The sequence below is a fragment of the Corvus moneduloides genome, chromosome 3 (assembly GCF_009650955.1).
Source record: "Corvus moneduloides isolate bCorMon1 chromosome 3, bCorMon1.pri, whole genome shotgun sequence".
Classification (NCBI taxonomy): Eukaryota; Metazoa; Chordata; class Aves; order Passeriformes; family Corvidae; genus Corvus; species Corvus moneduloides.
The window spans coordinates 48,767,852-48,790,867 of record NC_045478.1 but is presented as its reverse complement, the minus strand read 5'-3'; the positions used below and the strand labels follow the sequence as shown (position 1 = coordinate 48,790,867).

Sequence of the window (23,016 nt, the reverse complement as noted above, 5' to 3'; positions counted from 1 at the left end):
GATCTATTGCAAACACCACACATTGTTGAGCAGTTACTACTGCTATTTGTTTGGCACTCTGCCTCATGCACAGTTATGCCACCTGTGAGTACTGCAAGCATCTTATTTGAATGCCTATAAATCTTGAATAACTTGCCAAGTACATTTTTCATGTGACAACTTTATAGAAAATGTACAGTAAAACAACTGCTCCTTATTTAACCTATTTCTGTTTCTCAGCTGTTAAGAATTATGTTGCAATAGCTGTTTAACAGGCTTGATTTTTCTCTCTGAAAAACCATAAATTAGAAATTTTTAAAGCCCAGACTGATGCTAATAAATGAATACAAAATCTCTGTCAAATACTATTGGTTTTTCATGTTGAACTACAATGTTTTTTGTTGAAGTAGGAATTTTGTCAATAAGATCACATTTTAGATTGGTTCAGAGCCATCAGATGTGAATATAAATAGCAGACTAGAATAATAATTTATTCTCAGAAGTAAAAGTATTATTTTGTAGGGATATTTAATTCAAATTATCTTTTGGTCTGGAGTAGATATATTAAGTCATAGTCTTAGACCTTATGCTACAGAATTATAAATGTTGCTCCAGATAGGGAAGAGGACATAAGAAAAATGATGGTAAATATTTTCTGAAGTTTTTTATGGTATCTGTTAGAAGCTGCTACTGAAGCATTGGGAACACTCTAAGAGTTTGACTAAGCAGAAAGTCAGATTTCAAATTAACACCCTGAAAACACAATGCTTTTAAGGAGGTTTGCCTGTCAAATTAATTCAACATACTTAAACATGCTTAAATAAAATGTACAATAACACAAATACACTTTATTTGTGCACATAAGCATTTGACCATATCAGGAGAACATGTTCTGGTACTGAATTATGTACTTAAAATAGTAAATACATACATATGAAAGGCACACATTTGTAGTGAGCAAGTAAAGGGCTAAAATATGTCAGATGCCTTATGAAGAAGTGTGCCAAGACTGCAAAAGACTTTCTTTTGCTAAATGTGGGTCAATTCATTGATAGCTGTGGCTACTGCCCCTGAAAAGGTAGAGGACATTTGAGAAGTTCTTGAATTAATACACTGTGACTTAATTGTTTCATACTCTGTCTTTTGTAGGAAACACTGGAAAATGCTTTGAGGGTCAGGGAGAAGGGAAATGTACTGAATTACTCAGCATGCAGCAGCTTTTACATAGAGGAAAAAAAAGGAAACTAAAATGGGATGAAATAGAGTTATGAGAGCTGAGATGAAAAGGCAGGAAAGATGGTGGTGTGTACACTTAGAGAATAGTGAGAGTTCTCAGGAGAATGAGAGGTAGGTTCATGAGGAGGGAGAACATGAGAAGAATGCCAAGTGTCTAAAAAGAATAACCAAAACAGAAAAGACACACATATTCAAAGCACCCAGTGTTGCTTTAACCTTGTTCTTTAGAGTATCACTAGTGACCCAGTTCTCATACACTCCAAATTTATGGGAGCCCATAAGATTCAATATCCTTTACAGACCTCAATATCCTCAGTTATAAACTTCTGACAGACTAAAGGGTGTACATAAAAAAGGATATTGTGGAATAGCTGCCATGTGTCGATGCATCCTGTCTTTCCAGGGCAGAAAATCATGTCTGAAAAGTAGAGAAGAATTCTGGACACTCAGAGATGAGGTTTTAGTATTTTGGAATATATTTTTAAGTATCACTCCTGCCACATATATGTCTAAAAGGATCTTCCTCAGTTTGTGCCATTTCCTCTAGTCCTATTACTGCTAGGATTTTTTTTTTTTTTTGTAACTTTCATGGTAAGACCATGACTATTTTATTTTCACTGTAGTTTGTAGTATTTAACAGTATTTGAATTTTTTTTGTCTGCCTCTATATTTATTGTGTGTGCAAAAAGGAGTGTATGCAACAGTGTGCCTTTTGCTTCTCAAAAGAATACATGAGACAAACTGTCCTCTTCTTTTGGAAGGGAAGAGAAGCAAAACCAGCATGGTGTATGTGCAGGAAAATAGCACTGTTCAAGGATACAGTAGGGAATTCTGATTTTATAGCACCTTTCTGACTTAAAGTCTGGCTTAGCTGCAGATGGTAGCTGGCCAGTTCTTGTCCCAAGCTCTGTGTGAGAGACATAGGCACAGTGATTCCAAACGTTCTCTCTCACCCTTGGGAAGAAAGCATTAAACACAGGACAGACTTGAGAATCAGCACAGGGCAAGATAAGGATAATACAGCATTTTGTTCCCAGTCACAGAATGGAAAAACACTGAGACCAGGCATGATGTTCTGTGTGAAAGCTTTTCTGTCAAGAGAGAATTAGGTCATTTATAACCTGGTATTGGAGGACTGTCAGAGGTTTAAATGCTGTTCTTCACTCAGAGGAGCAAAGTGGGAGTTGGTGTCATTGAACTAGACATAGAAATGTCTATGTGAAGGGAATGTGAAGGGAAAGAGTAAATATTCCTGGAACAAGTGTGTGTTTCTCTACCTACCCCACATTATCCTGATCTTCTCACCACTCATGCTGTTATGGAACTGTGTATACCATGGACAAATCCAAAATGTGATCCCAGTGCAAATGTCAGTAGATGCCTGCACTCCTAACAGTTCTTTGAAACTGAGTTTAGCAAAGTATTCCTGTTGAGAGCCAGCTCATCATCTGCTGAAGAGCTCTCCTGAGCACAGATGAGCATTTATGTGCCTCTGGGCCAATGAGCCATATTGAGAACCTCCAATCTGTCTGTGTGCACGAGGAGCAAGCACACAGGTACAGGTACACAGGAGCTGGAGTGTGAATTAAGATTACAGGTGGCAGGGAAATTATAGCTCTGTGAACATGCCTGTAAAAATAAATCTATCCTAGAATCAGTTCTTAAATACATGCCTGATACTCAAAATACCAAATGAAGGTAATATGTGTTGTTTTCTAAAACAGAATTATTCCTGCTTGCACTGTATTGATCCCTTGTGAACAGAACACTTCATTTGCTCATTCATTAATTCTGCTGCATAATCTTTTCATTTATGGAACAAAAAAGGTAGGTCTTTTATACAGGCAACATTTAAGACTTATTATCTTTGCTTTACAGTTCCTTGTGCTTTATTTTAAATTTACTCTCAAGCAAGATCAAAACTACATATAGCTTGAAAGACTTACCTACCTTTACAGCTACTGTTTATTTCTTCCAGTTGCTTGTTGGAATCATGGCTCTTCTGAGTGGAATATTAACCATAATGCTTCCAGAAACACTGGGAAAACCATTGACTAATACTTTGGTGGAAGCTACAGAAATGGGAAGAAACAAGAAAAGCTGTTCAGAAAAGACTCCGCCAGCACATAGCGGTGCAGCGTTAGAAAAAGATAGAGGATGTTTGGTCAAGAAAGAGTTGGGACTGACAAATAAAGCAGCAGCAAAATGGCTGTTCCCAATTTTAATCACTATCTAATTTATAGGATCTCAAGAAATGTGACTGTTCTATAACATCTGTGCCTTTTACTTTGTATCCTGTCTTCCCTTTTCAATAGAGCAATTGTATGAAACCTTTTCAACACGACCGAGTTACTGCAGAAAATTTGATAGGATTTCTAGATCCCTTTTCAAACTTACCCAGACTTTAAAACACCTGTCTGACTTGCTGTGACCAGTTGGAAGGATTACTCTAAATGTTGGAACCTACCTGATTACATGTATGTAAAAAAAATTGCCAATTCTTTGCTTCACATTTTCTGCGGTCAGATTTGTAAACCTACCGCAAAAGTGCCCTGCCTGGTCTCATCTTGTTGCAGCTGCCAGTTACAGGCTTGAGACTTCAAAACACAGTAAACTCTGTTACAATTCAAGTGAGAAGCCTTAACATTGCATCAGGTCATATCAGTAATTTTAAAACTAATTTAGTTATTATTTTTTTTCTTTCAAGTTTTCTACTAGAAATTGCTAGCAAAGGAAAGTATTCTATGGCACAACTTCTGACTGAAAAAATAATACTAAGTTTGCAAAATGTGCAAATAGTTTGTATATTCATTCTGTTGAATGGCAAATTTATTTTATTAGTGGTTTAGAAAAAAAAAATGTTCACTGGATCTACTGCTGTTTTAGTTTAGATAAACTAAACTGCTTGATCCCATTTAAAGTCATGTTCATTCCAGACCATATGTCAGTGCTCCTTTCTCTCTTATTTCAGCTCAGATTTAGCATCGGATTTTTCATAACTTCTAAGAGCTACACCAACAACTTTGCCAAATGCCTACAGCAAGGTCTTCACAGTTCCCAGTGGAAAAGAATAAATGGCATATGGCTCTTATTCAGGCTCTTTGCACAGAAGTGGATTTAGTTATTAATTTTTGGTAGAAACGGTTTCCACACACCATTTTTTCTCATAGATCAGCTGTCTGTAATTCATTTTTCCCTCATTATATCACACAAATTCAGTTAGAAAAATATAATTTAAAAGATGGTAGCTGGAAGACACTGATCAATAGAAGAGTTACTAGTAGTTTAGTCGAAGTGTCAAAACATCCCACTCCTGCTACACCTAGTGCATCAACATTTATTGTTGGTGCAGTGGTTCTGCCTTATGACTCTGGACCATAGAAAACTGATAGATAGAAATGCATCATTCTGGCTGCTTCTTTTATGGCTTTCTCCCACTTCCCCTTTTTCAGTCCACCTTCAGACCTGGGATTTCTTCCTTGCCTGAGGACCTGCATCCCTTTGCTTGGCCACCCTTGGTTTGAGGGAGCAGCACAGAAACTTCTGCATGTTGAGGTTCAGACAGCCCTCTCTTGCCTGGGTTGTGTGAACTCAGTCCTCCCTGGTTTGAAATCAGCGTTTTTCTCTCTTAGGCCCCTATTCTAATGGCATGGTCTCATCAAAACAAGTCTTCCTTGTTTTTTTGCCATGAACTCCCCCAAAAGAGATCTATATTACTGTAGATAAATATTCTGTATGCTGTAAAAATTAATGGCCACATTTTTCAATTATATCTGCACAATCATATTAATTCCAATGACTTCTGAAACCAGAAGATAAGAAGAAAAACAGAATGGTTTTTATCCCCTTATAAAATATTTTATTCTGCACTGTACTGTCTTAGCATTTGGTTCTGGTATTAGGACAAAATCTCTTATATGAGGATTAACATGCTTTGAAGCAAGCAAAAGTGAGTAAATTTAAGTTTAGGGAGTTTCTCTGACATAATTACGTAGAAAGCGGAAAGGAGTCTTTATGCTCCTTACAATTCTGTGGGTGTTCCAGTGTTTGCAGAGAAAACCTCCAAAGAGACCTACATAGAATACTGTGGCTTCTGTCCAGATATATGAGTTCAGCAAAAGCACTTAACCTGCCCCCTGTGAGTAATCCCATCATTATTCTGAGAATGACTTGAATACATACTTTGATGACTGAAGATCAGATTACTCACATGCTGTGGTTTTTTATTTTGCTGAAGAGCAGACCAGTATTCTTCCACTGCCTTCAGGTCCCCCTCCACTTCCCAGAGCAGAACAGTTCTCTTTATCTGCAAGATCTACAGCCAAACTCTGCCTGCCCTGCCTTAAATAAGGGTTTAATCATGAAAAAAAACCACCATCATGCAATGCACTTAACAAGGAATTAAACTGGTACTGTCTTGCCTTACAACCACCATCCCCACACACAGAGCTCCAAATTCTTTCCTTATTTTGGAGTTCTTTCACACTGATGCTCCCTTTTTTAATAGTACATCTATCTTAAAACTCACTACTCATGACTTTTGGGAACAGTACAGTCTATTTCTAACAAGGTACTGAAGAATATTTACAATTAATGTTTCTACTTCCTTACCTGCTGAGTAACTGATTGGGTCTTACCCTGCCAAAGAACAGTCAATGCATATTCTGTGTTTCTTTGGCTTGAGGGATTCAGGACCTGGTCATCTGTAATCAGTACACATAAGGTAAAGACAGAAAAGAACAAGAAAAAACTTAAATGCACAATGATACTGATACTGTTTACAACTAAAATTTAATTATGATTCTAGACCACAATGTAGCTTGATGGCTTTTAACCCAAAAGCCAGTTCCTCCTGTCAGTTGGTATTTGGTCTTTGATTCAAATGACCCCTGAATTTCCCTGAACTAATGATGTTACTTTCTTCCTTGGAAATAAAATGTTTGTTGATTTACAGGTACACCTTTTGTGATTTTATGCATCAATAGCTTAGAGTTTGCCTTGGGGTATCCTATTCTTTAACCTGAGGAAGCACATTACTTTTAAAAAAAGGAAATAGCATGTGTCTCTATGTCTCTAGCATTTCTATTTGCTTGTTTTTTCCATATGGGCAAAAATATGTTTAACACTAGTCATGCATTATAAATGTAGCAAAATCAGGGTGAGTTGATTTCCTTCTCTTAAATATTCATAAATTATTTAAATCCTCTTGCAAGAGAGCACCGAGTCTGAGAACAAATGCTTCTGTTCCTATGGGGCATATTTTCATTTCCATGCTCATAAAAAGAATTAATTTTCATAGTTTCTTACTTCAGTTCTTAAGTCCTTTTATGTTTGTATTTGTCATCTCTATCTTAGTGCAATTTTTTTGTGCTCATCAATGTCTCTGGAGTTACACAACGGTTTTATGAGATAATAAATTAGAATCCTTATCTGTCCTAATTGCTGGTCACTATTAAATGATGACAAATGTTTTTGTCCGAAATTTGATATCCAGTTTTATTAGACAGTCTTGCAGTTTGTTAAGGACATACCTTTTGGGGTTAAATATAGGATAAGAGCAACTATTATTAGTTTAATCGTAAATAAGGAAAAATAATAAGTACACGTGTTTGATATTTCAAAATAGTATTTTAAGGCTATATGAAAAATGTATTTTCTACTTTAACAGCTCAATTCAATTTCTCTGGGCAAAATTCTATAATTTAAACAACTATATAGAAAAAAAAAGCTATGCAAATCATGTGCATGATATGCTTTGGGTGGTACCCTGAACATCTGAACAAGGGGTGAAGCCTCCCTGAAGGCCAAGAGCTTTTGCATAGTGGCTCTGTGGAAAGACAAAACGGCCTGACATCCCAGCTCTGGGATGGAGTGAAGGACTCACTGGCATCCTCCTGTGTCTTTCACAGCTTTTTTTTACCAGCTCCTTAGGTGCAGTCACTCAGGAAGCCTCTGTGGTGTGGGGCTCAGCAGTGTGCAAGGCCTGTGGTGCTTTTTGGAAGTGCTTAGGAAAAGGTGAGCTCACTTGCACCATGGATACTTGGTCCAGAAAGGCATTTGTGACTGCAAAAAGGAGGTTCTGGATTCATCCTGTGCCCTTTACAAACATCTGAAACATGTTTGTCTGAATCCTAAAACAGATTCCTAGGGGAGAAATTAAACATAAGGACTAAAAAGAAAATATAGCGTTGACAAAAACTGAGTTTCTTCTTCTAGTCAGTGCTGACAATTAGTTACCTCTCACAGGAAGAAAGACTAAAGCACATCTATGTTCTGGTAGCCTAATAATTTTGTACAAGATTCTGTACTAGATGGAGTGTGTGTTTTGGAAACATGGGGGAGGTATGCACTCCTAGGAAAGACTTTGTTTGCCCAGAATTTGTGAATTTAATACGATAGAGTTTAATGGTTGTTTAAAAAATGTGTATTTATTATCTACAATTATGTGCAAGAATAAAGTCAGACACACATTTTTTAATCTTTACACCTTTACCTAATTTAATGAACTTCTATCACCAACTCATCATTTGGTTCACACTTCCTTAGAGAGGCCTGGCTGGTGTTTTGGCATTCCATGGAGATTCTGTGGTTTAGGATGGTAAGCATCATGTGTGTGTCTTTTCCCTGTTTGTCTTTGCAGGTGTAACCCAAGATTTGGGTAATGTGTTAGGTGATGACTATGACAAAATGTGCACTAAAAATGTGACATGTTTTGCATTTCAGTTGCAGGAAAAATATGATTCTTTCTTGCCTTTGTTTGTATAAGATGACTGGGGCAGTAGTCCCTCAGACACGTTCAGTAGTGGCAAAAATTGCTGCAGACACTGAGGAATGGGTATGAGTTACCAGAAAAGAGAGTTGGTGAGCACAGGAATGACAGAACAATGTACTTGTAAGCACGTGGTGTTCAGCGCATATGAAGACTAACTATAGCTTCCTCATGCGGGAACTGGAGTGGGCTGACAGTGCAAGGAAAATAAGAATTGCAGCAATTCATAGCTCTATTGTTATTTGTCCCCTTAGAGCTTCTCAGGAACCTATTTTTTCTTCATTTCCCTTAAATCTCTAATTAGTGCAAATTACTCAACTTTCTATGCATATTTTATTAATCTTGTGTTTTCTAATCAAGTTACACCCATCACTTCGCTTCATCATTTGTGTTTTGAAGGCTTAACATGGTCCTTGCCAAGTGATTTACATTCCTCCCTGAAAGTAACTGTAGTGAATGGCTCAAATAGTTGTTTGCTAAAGCTGAGGAAATTTGAATCAAGCCTGATACACTGATTTCAAGAGCACTGAGCTCAATCAATCTGAGAAAAATCAAGCCTAAGAAGCATATACCTCAAATGGGGAAATATCCTTTTTGGTATGACTGCTATATAAAAAGTGATTGCAGATTCCAGTTTCTGGAGAAAACAAGCTCTTTCAAAAAAATTACTAACCTAGATTTATGAATAAGCAGAAGTAATGGGGAATATCTCATTTAGTAACTCTTCTGTCTCTGCATTCCTGGCTAGCATACAAGCATGGCTACTGCTTGGGTATTTGTTGCAGATAAGTAGGATCCATCTATGGAATGCTCACAGGCATTTAGTTATTAACATTGCCTCATAATCTTCCACATGGAGGTGAACAGACTTGCACTGGAGTAAGAAAAAAACAGCATCAAGGGGAGATTTTTATAAAGATTCTCTCCACAGTCTCATTGCCAGTGATGAGATTTAGAAGTGGTTTTGACTGAGGGAATCATGAACATAGCGAAACAACCAGGGATAAATGGGCTATCTCTCAGTAAATATTTTCACAAAGCTTTTCAACAGGAATGTCATCACTGCTGGTTTCTTCCTCATAGAGAGATAATTCCCTGGAACTAAGTAAATAGCATGGGACAACAGCAAAATGAGGCACAGCTGAAACTTCTTGCTGATATAGTAACTTGCCATGGACACTGATGCTTGACTTGAACAGGTTAAAGAAGTGCCAGATAAATGGTTCGTGTCATTCACAAGATCTGAAACAGGTCAGCACTGCTGTGTTCAGAGAGGTCATTTCTGCCTGTCATTATGGCTCTGTTCAGGAGAGCACACAAAGCAAAGGGAATGCTAAGGAAAAAGGAAACACTTCTTAAGCACTGCTCGAGCTGGGTTGGTGGTGTGCTGGGATGCTGCTGCCAGTCATGGTTCAGGAAGAGCTCCAAGTACAATCAGGGCTGTGTTTGTTCTGTGCCAGAAGGCTGGCAGTCTCTCCCCAAACACCCAAATCATGACCTGCACTTTACCAAATACAATGTGTTCACCTTTGCAAAATACTTTAGGCCATAGAAGATTTTTTTTCAATGACATTACTATTAGATTTGGTATCCCAAACCAGCTTGAATTTCCTGCATCCTCTTCTCAGGAAAAACACACCGGGAATTCCCTGAAACATTCAGACTTGTGCAAACATCTATCACAAAATGTTTTGATCCAAATCATTCAAATTTGGCAAAGTTCTAAGAAATGAGCAGTAGAATCTCAGGAGGAGAAGTAGCAGGCAGTTTTAATCTTAGCTGGAACTGCAACCTCCATTTATATTTGTAGATTTCTATATGTGAAAGGATCCTCTCCAAAGCTATTGCAAATACCCCACAATGACTTCGAATAGTGCTCGTTTTACAATCAATACAGCAAGCCCATCAACAATTTAATTTCTAAACAAGCAAACCTCTGTGCCTCTGCTGCCTTCCCTGTCTTAATCCCGTATTTTCAGAACACTCAGAAAAATCAAGCCATACTATAATTTGGGAGAATTATGTCTAGTTCCTTTCACCGTTGAAGGGAAAATGCTTTTTAAAAATACGTATCTTAAAAATCAGTGATGTGTAATGTATCATGGCTTTTGTTTTAAGAGCACAGCTAGACTGGGAGGCAAGAACAGTCCAACGTGTGTGCTGCGCGCTGTTGCTGTTCATACAGATACCCTTTGGATGGCTTGCTGGTCTGAATTTAAATGGTTACAGCGAAAAGGCACCTGCTTGGAAGATCCATTGCAAACACTGTTCGACAGGGCTGGAGGGGAGTGGTCGGCAAACACTGTCCTGCTGAGTGTTCAGGGACGAATGCTCAGGCTGTCAAATATTAGCCAAAATATCCTGCCAACGGCAAATACCCTGGAGGCAATAAACCGGGGTATATGGCGTGCAATTTCATTCTAGCGATCCTGCAGAGAGGTTTGTTTTTGACAAACTCGTGTTTTTCTGCTGAAAACAGCCCTGCCTGGCCGCGCTCATGAGGGATTTGCGGTCTGGCAGGAGGAGCCCGTTCGTTCCTCACCGACCTGTGATGGCTGGAGTTCCCCTCCTGGCCGCTCGCGCGATTGCTCAAGCGCTGCGGCGATCCTCAGGCAGCTCCAGAAACACTCAGAACATAACTGCCTGTGAGGGAGGGTAAAGGACAATGTATTCCCTGCAGTACAGCGGGTCCACTTGGGCCTCCCCTGGAGGGAATATCAAGGGGAAAGTTCTGGCAGCCGGCGTTGGGCCTGGCCCCGGCAGAGCCAACGCGCGGCCGCGGGCGCTCCGGGAGCGCTGCCAGCGCCGGAGGCGGCCTGGGCACAAACAGCTCCTTCATCCAGCGGGGCGCCGAGCCGGGCCCCGGGAGCGCCCCGGGACGGGGGGTGCGGCAGCCCCCGCGCTGCCCCGGCACGGCGCTCCGGCCGCTGCCCCGCGCTTCCCGGGAGGCCGGCTCTTCCAGGCGGAACCGGGGGTCTCCTCCTCACCAGGTATCGCCTGCTACCCCCGCTTGGGTTGTTTCTAGACCGTACTTCTAGGTGAAGAAGTAAATGTTGGACGCCGGAGCCCTTTTGCGGCCGAGGGCCGGGGAAGCACCCGCAGTGGCTGCGTGGGGAATTCCCGCGGGCAGATCCCATTTCCCGGAGCCGGGGCAGGGAGGGCTCAGCCCACACACCAGGGCAGGAGGGGTGAACCGCAGGGCTGAGCTGGAGGGAAGGTGCAGGATCGGAGCTTCTCCCTGCTCCGCCTCTCCCCGGCCCTGCGGGGAGCGAGGATCGCAGAGCGCCCGTTTGGGAGGAAAGCACGAGCATCGCTCGGTGTTCAGGTGCCCTTGGTGAAGGCGGCTCTTGCAGGTAGCTGATGCAGGGGTAACCATCATCACTTCGAAGGTGTGTCCCGTGCTTGCAAACAATCCACCTGAAGGAGGGGCTGAGGCCTCCTCGTAGCCCCGGGGTCCCCTCTGACAGTGGCTTTCTGTGGTGGCCTGTGAGTCCTGCTTTCTGGCAGCAGTGCTGTGTGTGCAGGAAGGCTGAGGGGATCCCAAGGAGCCTCTAGAGTCCTTTGTTTGGTGAAGAAAGATCATCCTCGCCTTTCTTCTGCAGCACTTCCTAAATCTCACAGGGCAGCCCAAAGAGCAGAAAAGGGACCAGGCCAGAGTCAAAAGGCCAAAATCAGGAGCTCCTCCTCAGCAAACACCTACGAATGGATCAGTCTTTGCCTGGAAAAACTCCCCTCTGGGGTCATTTGAAGGGAAGTAACACCAGGGGTGCTTGTAAACTGGGGAAGTGATTAAACAAAAGTGATCAACAAAAAAATTGAAGGGAAAAATTGTTCCACAGCAGGCACTGACAGGGACAGCGAGTGCATCTGCCCTGGTGGATGAGGAGCCCCTCCAGCAGCTCAGAAAGGCTTGAGCCTTTGCTCCCCAGTACCACAGCCTTCAAGCGATTCAAGATAGTGTTTCAGCACTTACTTATGATGAGAGTTAGTTTGAAAAAAAAAAAAACAAACCAAGGGCTTCAAATATAGCAGGTTTTGGTTTCCTCTAGTTACTTCCTGTTCTGACTTTTCTGGTCAACAGTTCAACTGGGCTTTTTCCACTGTTTATTTGGGTGTGTAAATACGCTTATTTTCGTAAGCCAGCCAGGTTGCAACACAAGCTAAGGGCATCCAGCCTGCTGTGACCGTGGGCTGCAGCTGCAGCTGGCAGTGGATATGCACGTTCCTCTGTGTGTGCGTGCGTGCGTGCTGGGGAACAGTGTATTTATCCATATTGGTCATGTTACCCACTGCCAGAATGATATGATGTTAGAGATGAAGGTTAGTGGCACATAGTGGTGACAGACAGCTATTTGAGGCAAGAAAGAATAAAGACCCCCTTGTGTCACATGAGGCTGACATTGTCTCCTCAGCTGTGGGAGTTGGGAGGTGAAGTTGCATCACAAAATATCTCAGTATTTAAAAAAATAATTCATTCTGGCCTGGGAGAAGCAGGAGGGTGGCAGGGACATGAAACCTACATCAGGCAACTGGTGTCCTCATTGCTGGGGAATTACAGCTCCAGGTGACTCTCTCTGGCTTCTGTCCTGTGCTTTGGACACTATGAAGGGACACAGAGCTAAACAGTACCTGACACCATTCACCTTCCTCCCCAACAGCTACTGCAATTGATCTGCCTTTTAAATGCTGATTTTTGCAAAATGCTCTGGCCTGACTGAGAGGATGAGAAGTGTCACCCCTGCTGCGACTAAGCTGGGTTGCCACATCAGCTAAAAATAGTTTCTCCTTCTGTACCCCTTCCCAGCAAGATGCAGGCAGGTCATGCTGCCAGGGCAGAGCCATAGGTGGGCCTTGCACTCATAGTGGGGTCAGTGGCTCTGCAAAGCCCGAGCTGCACTCGCTCATAAGAGCTGTGTGTAGACTCTGCTTTGCACTCAGCTAATTTTTGGCGTGAAAGCTTGATGTGCTCCTGGACAGCAGCAGTAGGTGCAGGAAAAACAGTGCATTGAACCTGTCATGGCCTTCTGAGCAGCTCCCACAGGCTCCAGCACTGTCAGCAGCCCCTTCCTGCCCTCTCTGGATTTTGCAGCATAGGGATCAGTTAATGTCAAACTGGCTCATCTGCAAAAATCCCATCTGAACTGGGTAGACTTGTGAAACCTGAATCTCCACCAAGCCACAGCTCCCCTTTCTTCCCCAGGGACAGGGAGGTCAGTAAGGAAATTCGATCTCCATCGTGGTCCAAGGGCTTCAGCGAAGGAGAGTTGTGAGGGACAACTGAAAGCACATCTCTGACAGGTGGATAATGTACCCATTGCATATGTTCCAGGGCAGCTGCAAAAGCAGGACTGTGCTTGTCCATGGACTGCTGGGAGGCTCGCTGGGCACTCTGAGAGCCACACGCCATTTCCACAGCTGCCAATTCTGAGTGAAAAGGTTTGTTCATAAAAATGTGTTTAGATACCTTTCTCAGTGCCAATTTTCCTAAGTAATTACAGGATTATTACCCAATTTCTTGTTACTAATATTCTTCCTTTCTTTCCCCTTCCCCTTCTCCCAGCATTTTTCCAGTCTGGGTTTCCAGGTGTCAGCCATGAAGGCCAGCAGTTCTGGTCCAGGGTCCGTTTCCCCCCCTACTGTGTCCTCTTTCTCCACTGTGTGGGCACTTCTGTAGTCAGCTTGTGAAAGAAGATGTGATAATTAACAGAAAGAAACTTAAGCGTTGCCCTGAGAGGAAGAAGACAGGTTGTAACAACCCTTGGCTGTGATGCAGAAGGAATGCAGTGACAGGCAACAGTGCCTGCTGCTCTTTCTCTTCTTACATAGCAGAGACATCAAATTTTAAGTAGTAAAACCTCAGGGGTAAGTGAGAAGCTGTGTGAACAGTTATGAGCAAGGATCTCATAAATAAACCTGACCTATCATAATTCTGCGTGGTCTCTCTTGCCTAAATTTACATCAAAGATGTCAAAAGCCGCAGGAAGATGGTAAATCAGCCTGTCATTATAAGTGCAGGCACTGGTTTCCAGTAAAAGTTCTCAGAAAGCAATTAGCAAAGCTGGATTTCTACAGTCACTGATAAGCAAGCCCCACAGGAGAAACCAGAACCATCAGGGCACAAAACTAAAGGTCTGTCTCACTCAGTATCCTCTCTGAGAGTGAATGTTGTAGCTAATCCAGGAAAAAATTAGTCATAGGCAGAGGAGATTCTCTCCCTACATCCTTGGTCAGATTTCGGCAGTAACCCATTGAAGGGGTCCCTGAGCCACCTGGTTCAAAGCTGCTAAAGGATTTATCACCTCTGAGGTTGCCCAGTCTCTCTCTTTTTGGGCCCATTTAGTCCTGGCTTTGGGGAGTTTGCAAGGTGCACTGAGCTGCGTGGTTCAGTTCTGCTTCGTGCCTTCACCAGTGTAAGACCTGAGCTGGCCATGGCCAGGAACACAGGCTGGCACCTCACTGGGATGGGCAACCAGGTGATTGTCAACCAAGAGCTGTGTGCCACTCCCCACGACAGGTGCCAGCTCTGAAACTTGCCCAGGACAGGGGAAAATAGAGACACTGCAGTTCCTGGAGTAGCAATCAGCAGATGAAGATTCTGAGGAGTGGACCACCATGTGCTGCTGAGAGAGCGTGGCGGCCTTGGATGCCCACGAATCTGTCCAAGGCAGTGGGTCATGCTGGCAGGTACAAGGACCAATGAACTGGAGACCTCCAGTGTGATTTGCTTCTGCTGCCCAGGCAGTGACAGTCCTGCTGTCACTGCTGGAGATCCCGATAGTCAAGTAACCTTTTTGCTTATGGTGCCAAAAAGCCAGTTTCAGGTGTCAGTTTCTATTGTGTCAGGTGCCTTTTACACCTGACACAATAGAAAACTAGATGGGTGCCTCACTCCCTCAGGTTTTATTGTGGAAACCTTCTCCAAACCAGCCCAAACACCAGTGGTGCACATGCAGATCACTCTCTGGTGCTGAGGATGAGGTAGTGGCTGTTGAAATACTTCTCAAAACTTTGTTGTCATATCAAAGGCTGATGATTTTTTTAATCCTCACCATAGTCCTGGTTGTATGCAGCAGTTGGCCTTCAATCAGTTGTCAGGGAGGGGGGTTCTGTTACGTCTCGTGTGGTTGTTTCATAGCCTGATACTCGCCCTGGATAATAGTGACATGTGATATGTTGTTTCCAAATGCAGGTAGCAACCTCTCTCCTCTGGCTCTGCATCCTGGAGATGGCCTCACCCAAGGTCGCTGTGGTGGGGGCAGGAGTCATCGGCCTGTCCACAGCACTGTGCATCACAGAGACTTGTCCCAGCTGCTCCGTGACGGTCCTTTCGGACCAGTTCAGCCCCAACACAACGAGTGATGTGGCAGCTGGGATGCTCATCCCTCACACCTACCCAGGTTTGTTTAATTCAGGGCAGCACTGCCCATGGCACCTCATGCAGCTGTGTCCAGGTGTGGAATGATGTGTAGAGGCTCAGGAAGAAAAGTGCCTTGACCTGTGTTCCCTGTCTGTCCCATATCCTTGACATTATTCCTCTCTGCACGTTTGGTTTTGTTCACATGCAGACACACCAATCCACAGGCAGAAGCAGTGGTTCCAAGAGACCTTCACTTACCTTTTTACCATCAGCAACTCAGCCGAGGCATCAGAGGCTGGCATTCACCTGGTCTCTGGGTAAGAACAGCCCCCAGGCCAACTTTTGGTACATTTGTGCTGTGTTCTGGAGCAGGCAGTCAGGTTTTCCTTGCTAGAATTCAGGGATATTCCCTTCAAGGAATAGCTTTTATGTCCATATTCCCAAGAAACTGCATTGTAGCTGCTCCCCTATTATGTACTTTTAGGCAAAATTCAGGCATAGGTATGCACAGAAAGCCCACTCAAGTCTGAACAGCATCAAATATCTTTTAACTACTGATGTTTTCCACACTGTCACCCACCAGTTGTTTGCAGCAGGGGTCATCTCCATAGGGATGGGACTGCAGGATCCTCCAGCTTCAGCAGCTAGGTACAGGGATTCAGTTGTGGGCTGTGTGTTGCGGGTATTTTATGCTGCCTATGACATACACAGAAATTTGCCTCTTGAGAGTATTGAGACTGAACACTCTGTAGCTTTGTGGATACCCAAGGAATGGTGAACAGGTGTGCAAGTGACCCCACTAGGTCCAGCCAGGTGTCTACAGTTGTGGTGGGGACACTGCTTGAGGGAACTCTGTACATACACTATTGCTGGAAGGGCCCTTTGCAGTTTATTTACCCTGGTGTGCTACCCTTAAGCTCAGCTATGCCAACCCCCTGCCTGTTTGCCCAGACAGGTACTGCAGGAGCAGGCAGCAATGTTTCCCCATTGCTGTTAACCTTGCAGAGCTGGACTGATGGGAGGAAACAGGTTCCTGAGCTCCTGGGTTTGTGCTAAGATTGCCATGACACATAACATGGCGGAGCATTAGCAGTGAAGTTTTCCGTCTTTTCCTCTGTCTCTTTTTAGGTGGCAGGTCTTATAAACAGACTCCCAAGGAATAGACTTTTTTTCCTCTGTCTCTTTTTAGGTGGCAGGTCTTTAAAAGCACTCCCAAGGAAGAGTTACCTTTCTGGTCAGATATTGTGCTGGGATTTCGACCAATGTCCGAAGCAGAACTCCAAAAGTTCCCGCAGCACCGATTTGGTCAGGCCTTTACAACACTGAAATGTGACTGTCCACCATACCTGCTGTGGCTGGAGAAAAGGTTGGTTTTGCTGAAGGCTGGACATGCAGGGGGAAACCCTGGCAGAGGGACTGGAGGCAAGACAGGATCTCCTTGAGAGCCTTAGATTTGAGCAAAACTGGAAAAAGGCTGGTTTTCACTGGGGAAAATACAACAAGCTCTTCTTTGGGGAGAAGTACAGGAAATAAATACCCAACTTTCCTAAAATGTGAAAGGCCCCATTTACGCAATGTCCCCTTTCTCCCAGTGTGTCTGTACAGTGGGGCTTGGAGTGTGAATGTCCCTGGGTATAGGACCAGCGTAGCCACAGGGGCCATGCTTGGCCAGCCAGACCTTGAAGGTACATCAGGAACCTGCCATGTTCTGAGAAAACATTTGGCTGCTCCACATTTGCCAAACTTCCCAAATAATATCCCTCTGTTTTTGAAGAGACATCCAGCCCCTGAGAGAATAAGCATGTCTACGAAGGTATCTTACTGTCAAGACTTTGCACTTACGAAGTAGCTGAACCAATTAATCTCAATTTTTTTCAAAAATTGGAGGAATTTCTTAATCCAATTAGGTGAAAAAAACCCCAAAACATTAAACAGCACCATTGTAACAAATCTCTTGAAAATATTTGGCTGCATAAGATGGGTGATGCACTCACTCTGAGGAGTTGTGGCTTCAGAGTTCATGCCTGGATTGACATCAAAGTTAGAAAATCTGCCAATTTCTAAGTTTTCCCCAAATACATGGATTTTGGAGAACTGTAGGAGAGACAGGATGCAGATCTAAAAAGGCTTTGACACCTGGGATAAGTTTTTAATCCAAATAAGTACCTCTAAAGTGAGCAAATGGCTGTATCTGCTTGAGAGAAAGCGATAGGCTGCAAGCTGATTTGGGGTTAAGTAAAGAGATGTGTACTGACAACAAGGTACAAATTGCCAGCTCAGCTGGTTACTGGATGCCTTTCATCACACTGCAAAATGTGAAAAAGCATTTCTTGTAGCAGCCAGGCAGGCTGGGAGTTCTCCTGTGGCACCAGTGCCATGTGAGGTCTGTGCCATCTACTCGGTACACATGCTCTGTCATGTTTCATTGCCTAACTGAAGCAAATTTCTGCTGCAGGACAGCTAAGTTGTACAACCCATTTAGTATCTGCCATGTGATTTCTGCTCCCTCCTCGTTCCTGCTGTAGTCTTCTTATTTCTCAAAGGATGTAGTCTAATGAAGTGATCAAGCTCTTTTATTTTTTTCTTCTCCATGGTGATGAGAAGTGAGAGAATATTAAACATGTAACTAATTCTCAAACCCCTAGTGACCTGAGCAGTATTTGTAGACCAGTCTCCTGGCAATCCACAAGGAAAATTGTTGTTGTGCTCACCTTGCTTTTCCAAAAAAGACTTCTGGAATTTTTTCCTGCTTAATTGCCTGAATTAGGAGTTTTCAACAGGTTTTTTCATTGGTGTATTTTTTATGGCATGATGACAGAGTACCAAATACAACACTTACGACCTCTCCCTACAAGTTGCCCAGCCACAGCTGCTGCATGAGGTCTCCCCTGTTCTTCCCAGCCAGCTTCAGTGCCCTGCTACATCAGGCCTCAGAATATCAACTATGCCCTGGATTCTTGGCTAACTCACTGCTTTGTGGGAAACCACTGCCTTTATAGTGAGGTTGATGACTTTGCCAGCTCCTAGAATGTTGCAGAGGATGGGATTTTCCACTTAGTGCATCACAGACCTGTCTCCTGATTTGCTTATGCTAAAACCCCCAGTGAAAACCCCCAGCAACGAGATCCAGCTGACAGCGTGCAGTGACTCCATCTCATACCAGTGATTTTCCACAGGGAAGGGCTTCAAAATTCAGGCAAGTTCAGGAGAGGATTTGGCTTGAAATTGAGCTCAAAAGTGAACCTCAAGAAGAGGTGACTTTCACTGAAGAGCAGACATGCATGTTTAGTGCTCTGAGCCGTCCTTGGTGACTCTGGCTGCTGCTCCAGAAGGTTATGGGTTCACTGGGGGTCCTGTGCCACATCTACTCAGCCTTAGTGCAGATCTTAGGGATTGGCACATGGCACTAGATGGCTACGTGGCTCAGGAGGTGAGTTGGGAATGAATGTGACAGCACATAACAGGCACATTAAAAGGGGTGTACTACAATAGCTCTGCCACTAGCATGAGCAAGTTGGTAAATAAATTTGTTGTTTCCCAGCTTGCTTGGGTTGTTAAAGCTTGGTACTGTTACAGAAATGAATCGAGACCATGAGGACCTGAATGTTTGCCTAGGGTCTGATGCCAGACCCTTCTCTAAAACTGCTCAACTTGCTGTACTTTTTCCAGCCCAACCAGGCTAAAAAATACCTTTGGTCAAATCAGACAAATCACAAACAGAACCCCCATGGCATTTTCTTTGCTTTTTGTCCCATCTGTTGTTTGGTTCTGATCAGTATGTAAAGGCAAAGACAACATATCTCATTTACTTAATGTTCATAATAATAACATAAGGGCTTAGGGGTTTCTTTTCTGCCTCATTTCTGGAGTCTTTTTGCAGGTTGAAAGCAACTGGCACCCAGATGTACACCAGGAAAGTAGCAGATCTGTGGGAGCTGCACAGCGAATATGACATTGTTGTCAACTGCACAGGCATGGGAGCCCACCAGCTGGTGGGGGACAAGCAGCTCTTCCCTGTCAGGGGACAAGTACTGAAGGTTCATGCTCCGTGGGTGAAACACTTCATCCGGGATGGGGATGGCTTAACTTACATCTACCCAGGGATGCACAGGGTGACACTGGGGGGAACCAGGGAAAAGGGGAGCTGGAGTCTCTCCCCTGACCCTGGCACTACTAGAGACATCTTTGACAGATGCTGCTCCCTTGAGCCCTCACTGCAGGGAGCTCACGATATCGAGGTGAAGGTGGGCCTGAGGCCATCCAGGCAGTGTGTGAGAGTGCAGAGAGAGGTTTTGAGCCAAGGAGGAGTTAAGCTCCCAGTGGTCCACAACTATGGGCATGGGGCAGGTGGCTTTTCAGTGCACAGGGGCACAGCCAATGAGGCTGCTCACCTGGTGGGAGAGTGCATTTCTGCTCTGCAGGGCTCCTCATCAAGGGCCAAGCTTTGAATCCCAGAGGCTCCTTTTCCATTTACAGCTAGTGCTGCATCTCCTAGTAGCAGCTTGGACTTTTACTCCATTACTGGATGGAAGGGAACTAAGTCAACAGCTTGTTGCAGTGCAGATGCTCAGTGGTATCTTCTGCCGCCTGGGAAAGACATGATGTGTTGATCCAAGTATTAGTCCAGCTGATCATCTCCTCCATCTGGCATTGTTTCTGCCCTGGGTATTTGTCCTAGCCTCTTGTGAAGGAGAAGATAAGGTACATAAATACTCTTCACATAATAGGGATCAGATTGGTGTGGTATAATACAAATAACATCAATTTAGCATTTCTGCATCTTCATCTAAAGGGTAGCTGATGCAGTAGGCTCAGATTCAGTAAAAATCAGTTATCTCCGCTTGTACCAAATCTAATCTAGAATTGCCCTTGCTTCTGCCATTTTGCTAACAAATTTTATCATTGTCTGTATGATTTAGAAGGAAAAGAAAACCCCACACAGTGCTGCATCACAGTGCTTCAGGTCAGCTGTTACAGAAAGCAGTGTTAGTTCACTCTCACACACAGTGACCAGGCAAGTGTGATTTTAAGAGCAGGTCTGTTATACTGATCACTGCATTTGCTCACATTGCACCTCAGGGAACTTAGTTTCTCCTAATATTGCCCCACATGAGCTACAGTTTTGTGCATCTTCTCTTACACTTGTTTGCAAATCTCTTTTTTTTCCTTCAAGGCCCTCAGATTTTGCTCTCAGACACCAATGATTTTCCCCCAGCCCCTCCCCTCCTCCCCCACACAGCAACATTGATATGGCCTTTGTTCTACAGGAGAGGACCTTTCAGAGTGGGCTTGGGAATGCAACATCCCTTTTCTACTTCACAACAACACTGTCTGCTTTCCTTACAACATCTGATATTAATAAATTGGAGACAAACCAACAAGGATTATAACACCAGCATCAGTTTCATAGAAGAGCCATTTAAGACTAGATAAACACTCTAAAGAAAAATTTGTCTGTAACTGGACATGAGCAAGCTCCTCTGCTGTAAGAAAGCTGAGTCACCAGAGCCCAGACCCTCTCACTCCATGGCAGAGGCTCTGTTGGGCTTTACAGTCCCATCAGCAGTTCAAGCCCTTTGATGTGTCTGAAGATAATCACTCCCCAAAATTGGATCTTGCCGTCAAAGTACAGGTCTGACTCTGAGTGATTAAACGACTCATTAAATCTTAAATGGCTCACTTGAGAGTGTTATCATCCTTTTTTGTCTAGCTTTTTTGTCCATAGAGTTATAAAACCATTCAAAATCCTTCAATAATTTCAGTTATTAAAATTAACTGATAAATAAAGTTCTAATAATGGAGCAAAGATCATTTTTGTAGTGTTTCCTTTCATAAGCAAGGGATTTTCTTTAATTTGGGATGGCCTGACAGGGCCAAGAAAGGCCACATTCAGCCATGGCTGCCAACTCCTGCTGTTTTCAGGGGGGATGAGGACAGTTACCATTTGCAAGGGACAGCTGTCAGAAGAAACATAACCAAATTAAATTATAGGTCAATAAGCGCCTGGGACCAGCCTAAGCCAGCCCTGCCTTCAGCAGCCTTGTCCTCTTTTTCTAGGCTCTGAAGGCTAATCTTGCATTCCCCCCTTCGTCCCCCCCCCCCCCCCCCATCTGTCCTTTCCAGTGGTATGAGAGGGCAGAGCTGCTGCTTTTGGCAGCAGTGTTGGCATAGGGCTTGTCAAACTGCAGCTTTGTCCTGAGCTAACACAGAACATAAAAATACATGGAAAAAGAACATAAGAATGGGCTCTTTTTTTCTTAATCTTTATTTTAAGCTTAAAAATAGCAAACAGTGTAACTTATCCTGGAGCAAGAAACACTACTAATGCTAATAGGGTGATCATAGCCCCATAAGAAACCAAAGCTGTGCTTGTGCACGTCTTCTCTGCAGGGTGATGGGGTTTCTTCTAATCTACTTCTAAAAATTGTCTGGTTGATAAAGTGTCAGAATAGGTTCAGCTACAAAGCTCATCAGTCTGATGTCCTAGCTCTGCTCATGGCCAGCAGGGGGGACAGCCACTTCTGGTCTAGGGTCTTCCTCACCTGAGGGGTAGCTTAGTGTTTCAGATGATTTATCTTCCACACAGTTGTTGACTTGCTTCTAAAAGCATGTATGGTGCTTCTGTATTCCCCAACATCCTGTGAAAACAGTTTCTGTAAAGGGAGAAACTTCTTTGTCCAGGAGCAGAGCTTGTTGCCTTCATCTTTGTCTTGAACCTGAAAACATCATCTGATGCTCCTTTCCTGCATGTTATGAGAGGTAGTGACTCCATGGCCCATTCTCCATGGCCCTTTTTGAGTTTATAAAGTTCCACCATACTCCCTCTCAGACTTTTCTTTCCCACCTTGAAGAATCTTGGTTTACATAATACATAATTGTCTCACTTTCACAAGCCCTGATCCTCGTGGGGACATATCTGTTGGGGGGGACAGCACAGTAAAGCATAAGCTATCCAGGAGGTTCCTTCTCCAGGTGATAGAGCAGCCAGCAAGGAGAGGTGCTGTGCTGGACCCTGCTCTTGCCAACGAGGAGGGGCTGGTGTCCCAAGGGAAGACATTTCTCAGGGGTCAGTATTGGAGCTGGTGCTGTTTAAAATCTTTGTCAGTGACACGGACAGTGGGACTGAGTGCACCCTCAGTGAGTTTGCCAATGACACCAAGCTGAGGGGTGCAGTGGACACGCTGGAGGGCAGGGATGTCATCCAGAGGGACCTTGGCAGGTTTGAGAGGTGGGACTGTGCAAACCTTGTCAAGTTCAACAAGGCCAAGTGCAAGGTCCTGCACCTGGGTCAGGACAATCCCAAACAGAAATACAGGCTGGGTGGAGAATGGACTGAGAGCAGCCCTGAAGAGAAGGACCTGGGGGTGTTGGTTGAGGAGAGGCTCAACATGACCCAGCAATGTGCACTCGCAGCCCAGAAGGCCAACTGTGTCCTTGTCTACATCGAAGCAGCGTGACCAGCAGGTTAAGGGAGGTGATTCTGCCCCTCTGCTGTCGTGAGACCCCACCTCGAGTGCTGCATCCAGCCCTGGGGACCCCAACATAAGAAGAATGTGCACCTGCTGGAGTGAGTCCAGAGGAGGCCATGAAGATGGTCAGAGGGCTGGAGCACCTCTCCTATGTACATAGCCTGAGAGAGCTGCGGTTGTTCAGCCTGGAGAGGAGACAGCCCTGG

The 23,016-nt window shown here is 43.9% G+C and overlaps 2 protein-coding genes across 5 annotated transcripts in view; both read left to right on the top strand.

Moving 5' to 3' along the window:
• Nucleotides 1-7,699, top strand: part of SLC22A16 (solute carrier family 22 member 16) — a 35,410-nt gene extending 27,711 nt beyond the window's left edge. Inside the window, 2 exon segments of the mRNA XM_032101479.1 lie at nt 3,194-3,367; nt 3,370-7,699. Coding sequence (XP_031957370.1) covers nt 3,194-3,367; nt 3,370-3,408 — 213 coding nt within the window. The 3' untranslated portion in view covers nt 3,409-7,699.
• Nucleotides 7,700-10,814: 3,115 nt separating this feature from the next.
• On the top strand, nt 10,815-21,152 carry DDO (D-aspartate oxidase). Of its 4 annotated transcripts, none has more exons than XM_032101475.1 (6): nt 10,815-10,974; nt 13,314-13,420; nt 15,174-15,381; nt 15,550-15,658; nt 16,531-16,707; nt 19,222-21,152. In XM_032101475.1, exons 3-6 carry the CDS (start codon nt 15,210-15,212, stop codon nt 19,787-19,789), a joined length of 1,026 nt encoding a protein of 341 aa, XP_031957366.1. In that variant the 5' UTR covers nt 10,815-10,974; nt 13,314-13,420; nt 15,174-15,209; the 3' UTR covers nt 19,790-21,152. The 4 variants fall into 4 exon arrangements, with proteins under 4 accessions (XP_031957366.1, XP_031957369.1, XP_031957367.1 ...); XM_032101478.1 differs by lacking the exon at nt 10,815-10,974 and adding an exon at nt 13,545-13,603 and having other exon boundaries at nt 13,329-13,420; XM_032101476.1 differs by lacking the exon at nt 10,815-10,974 and adding an exon at nt 13,545-13,846 and having other exon boundaries at nt 13,329-13,420.
• The last annotated feature ends 1,864 nt before the right edge of the window (nt 21,153-23,016 follow it).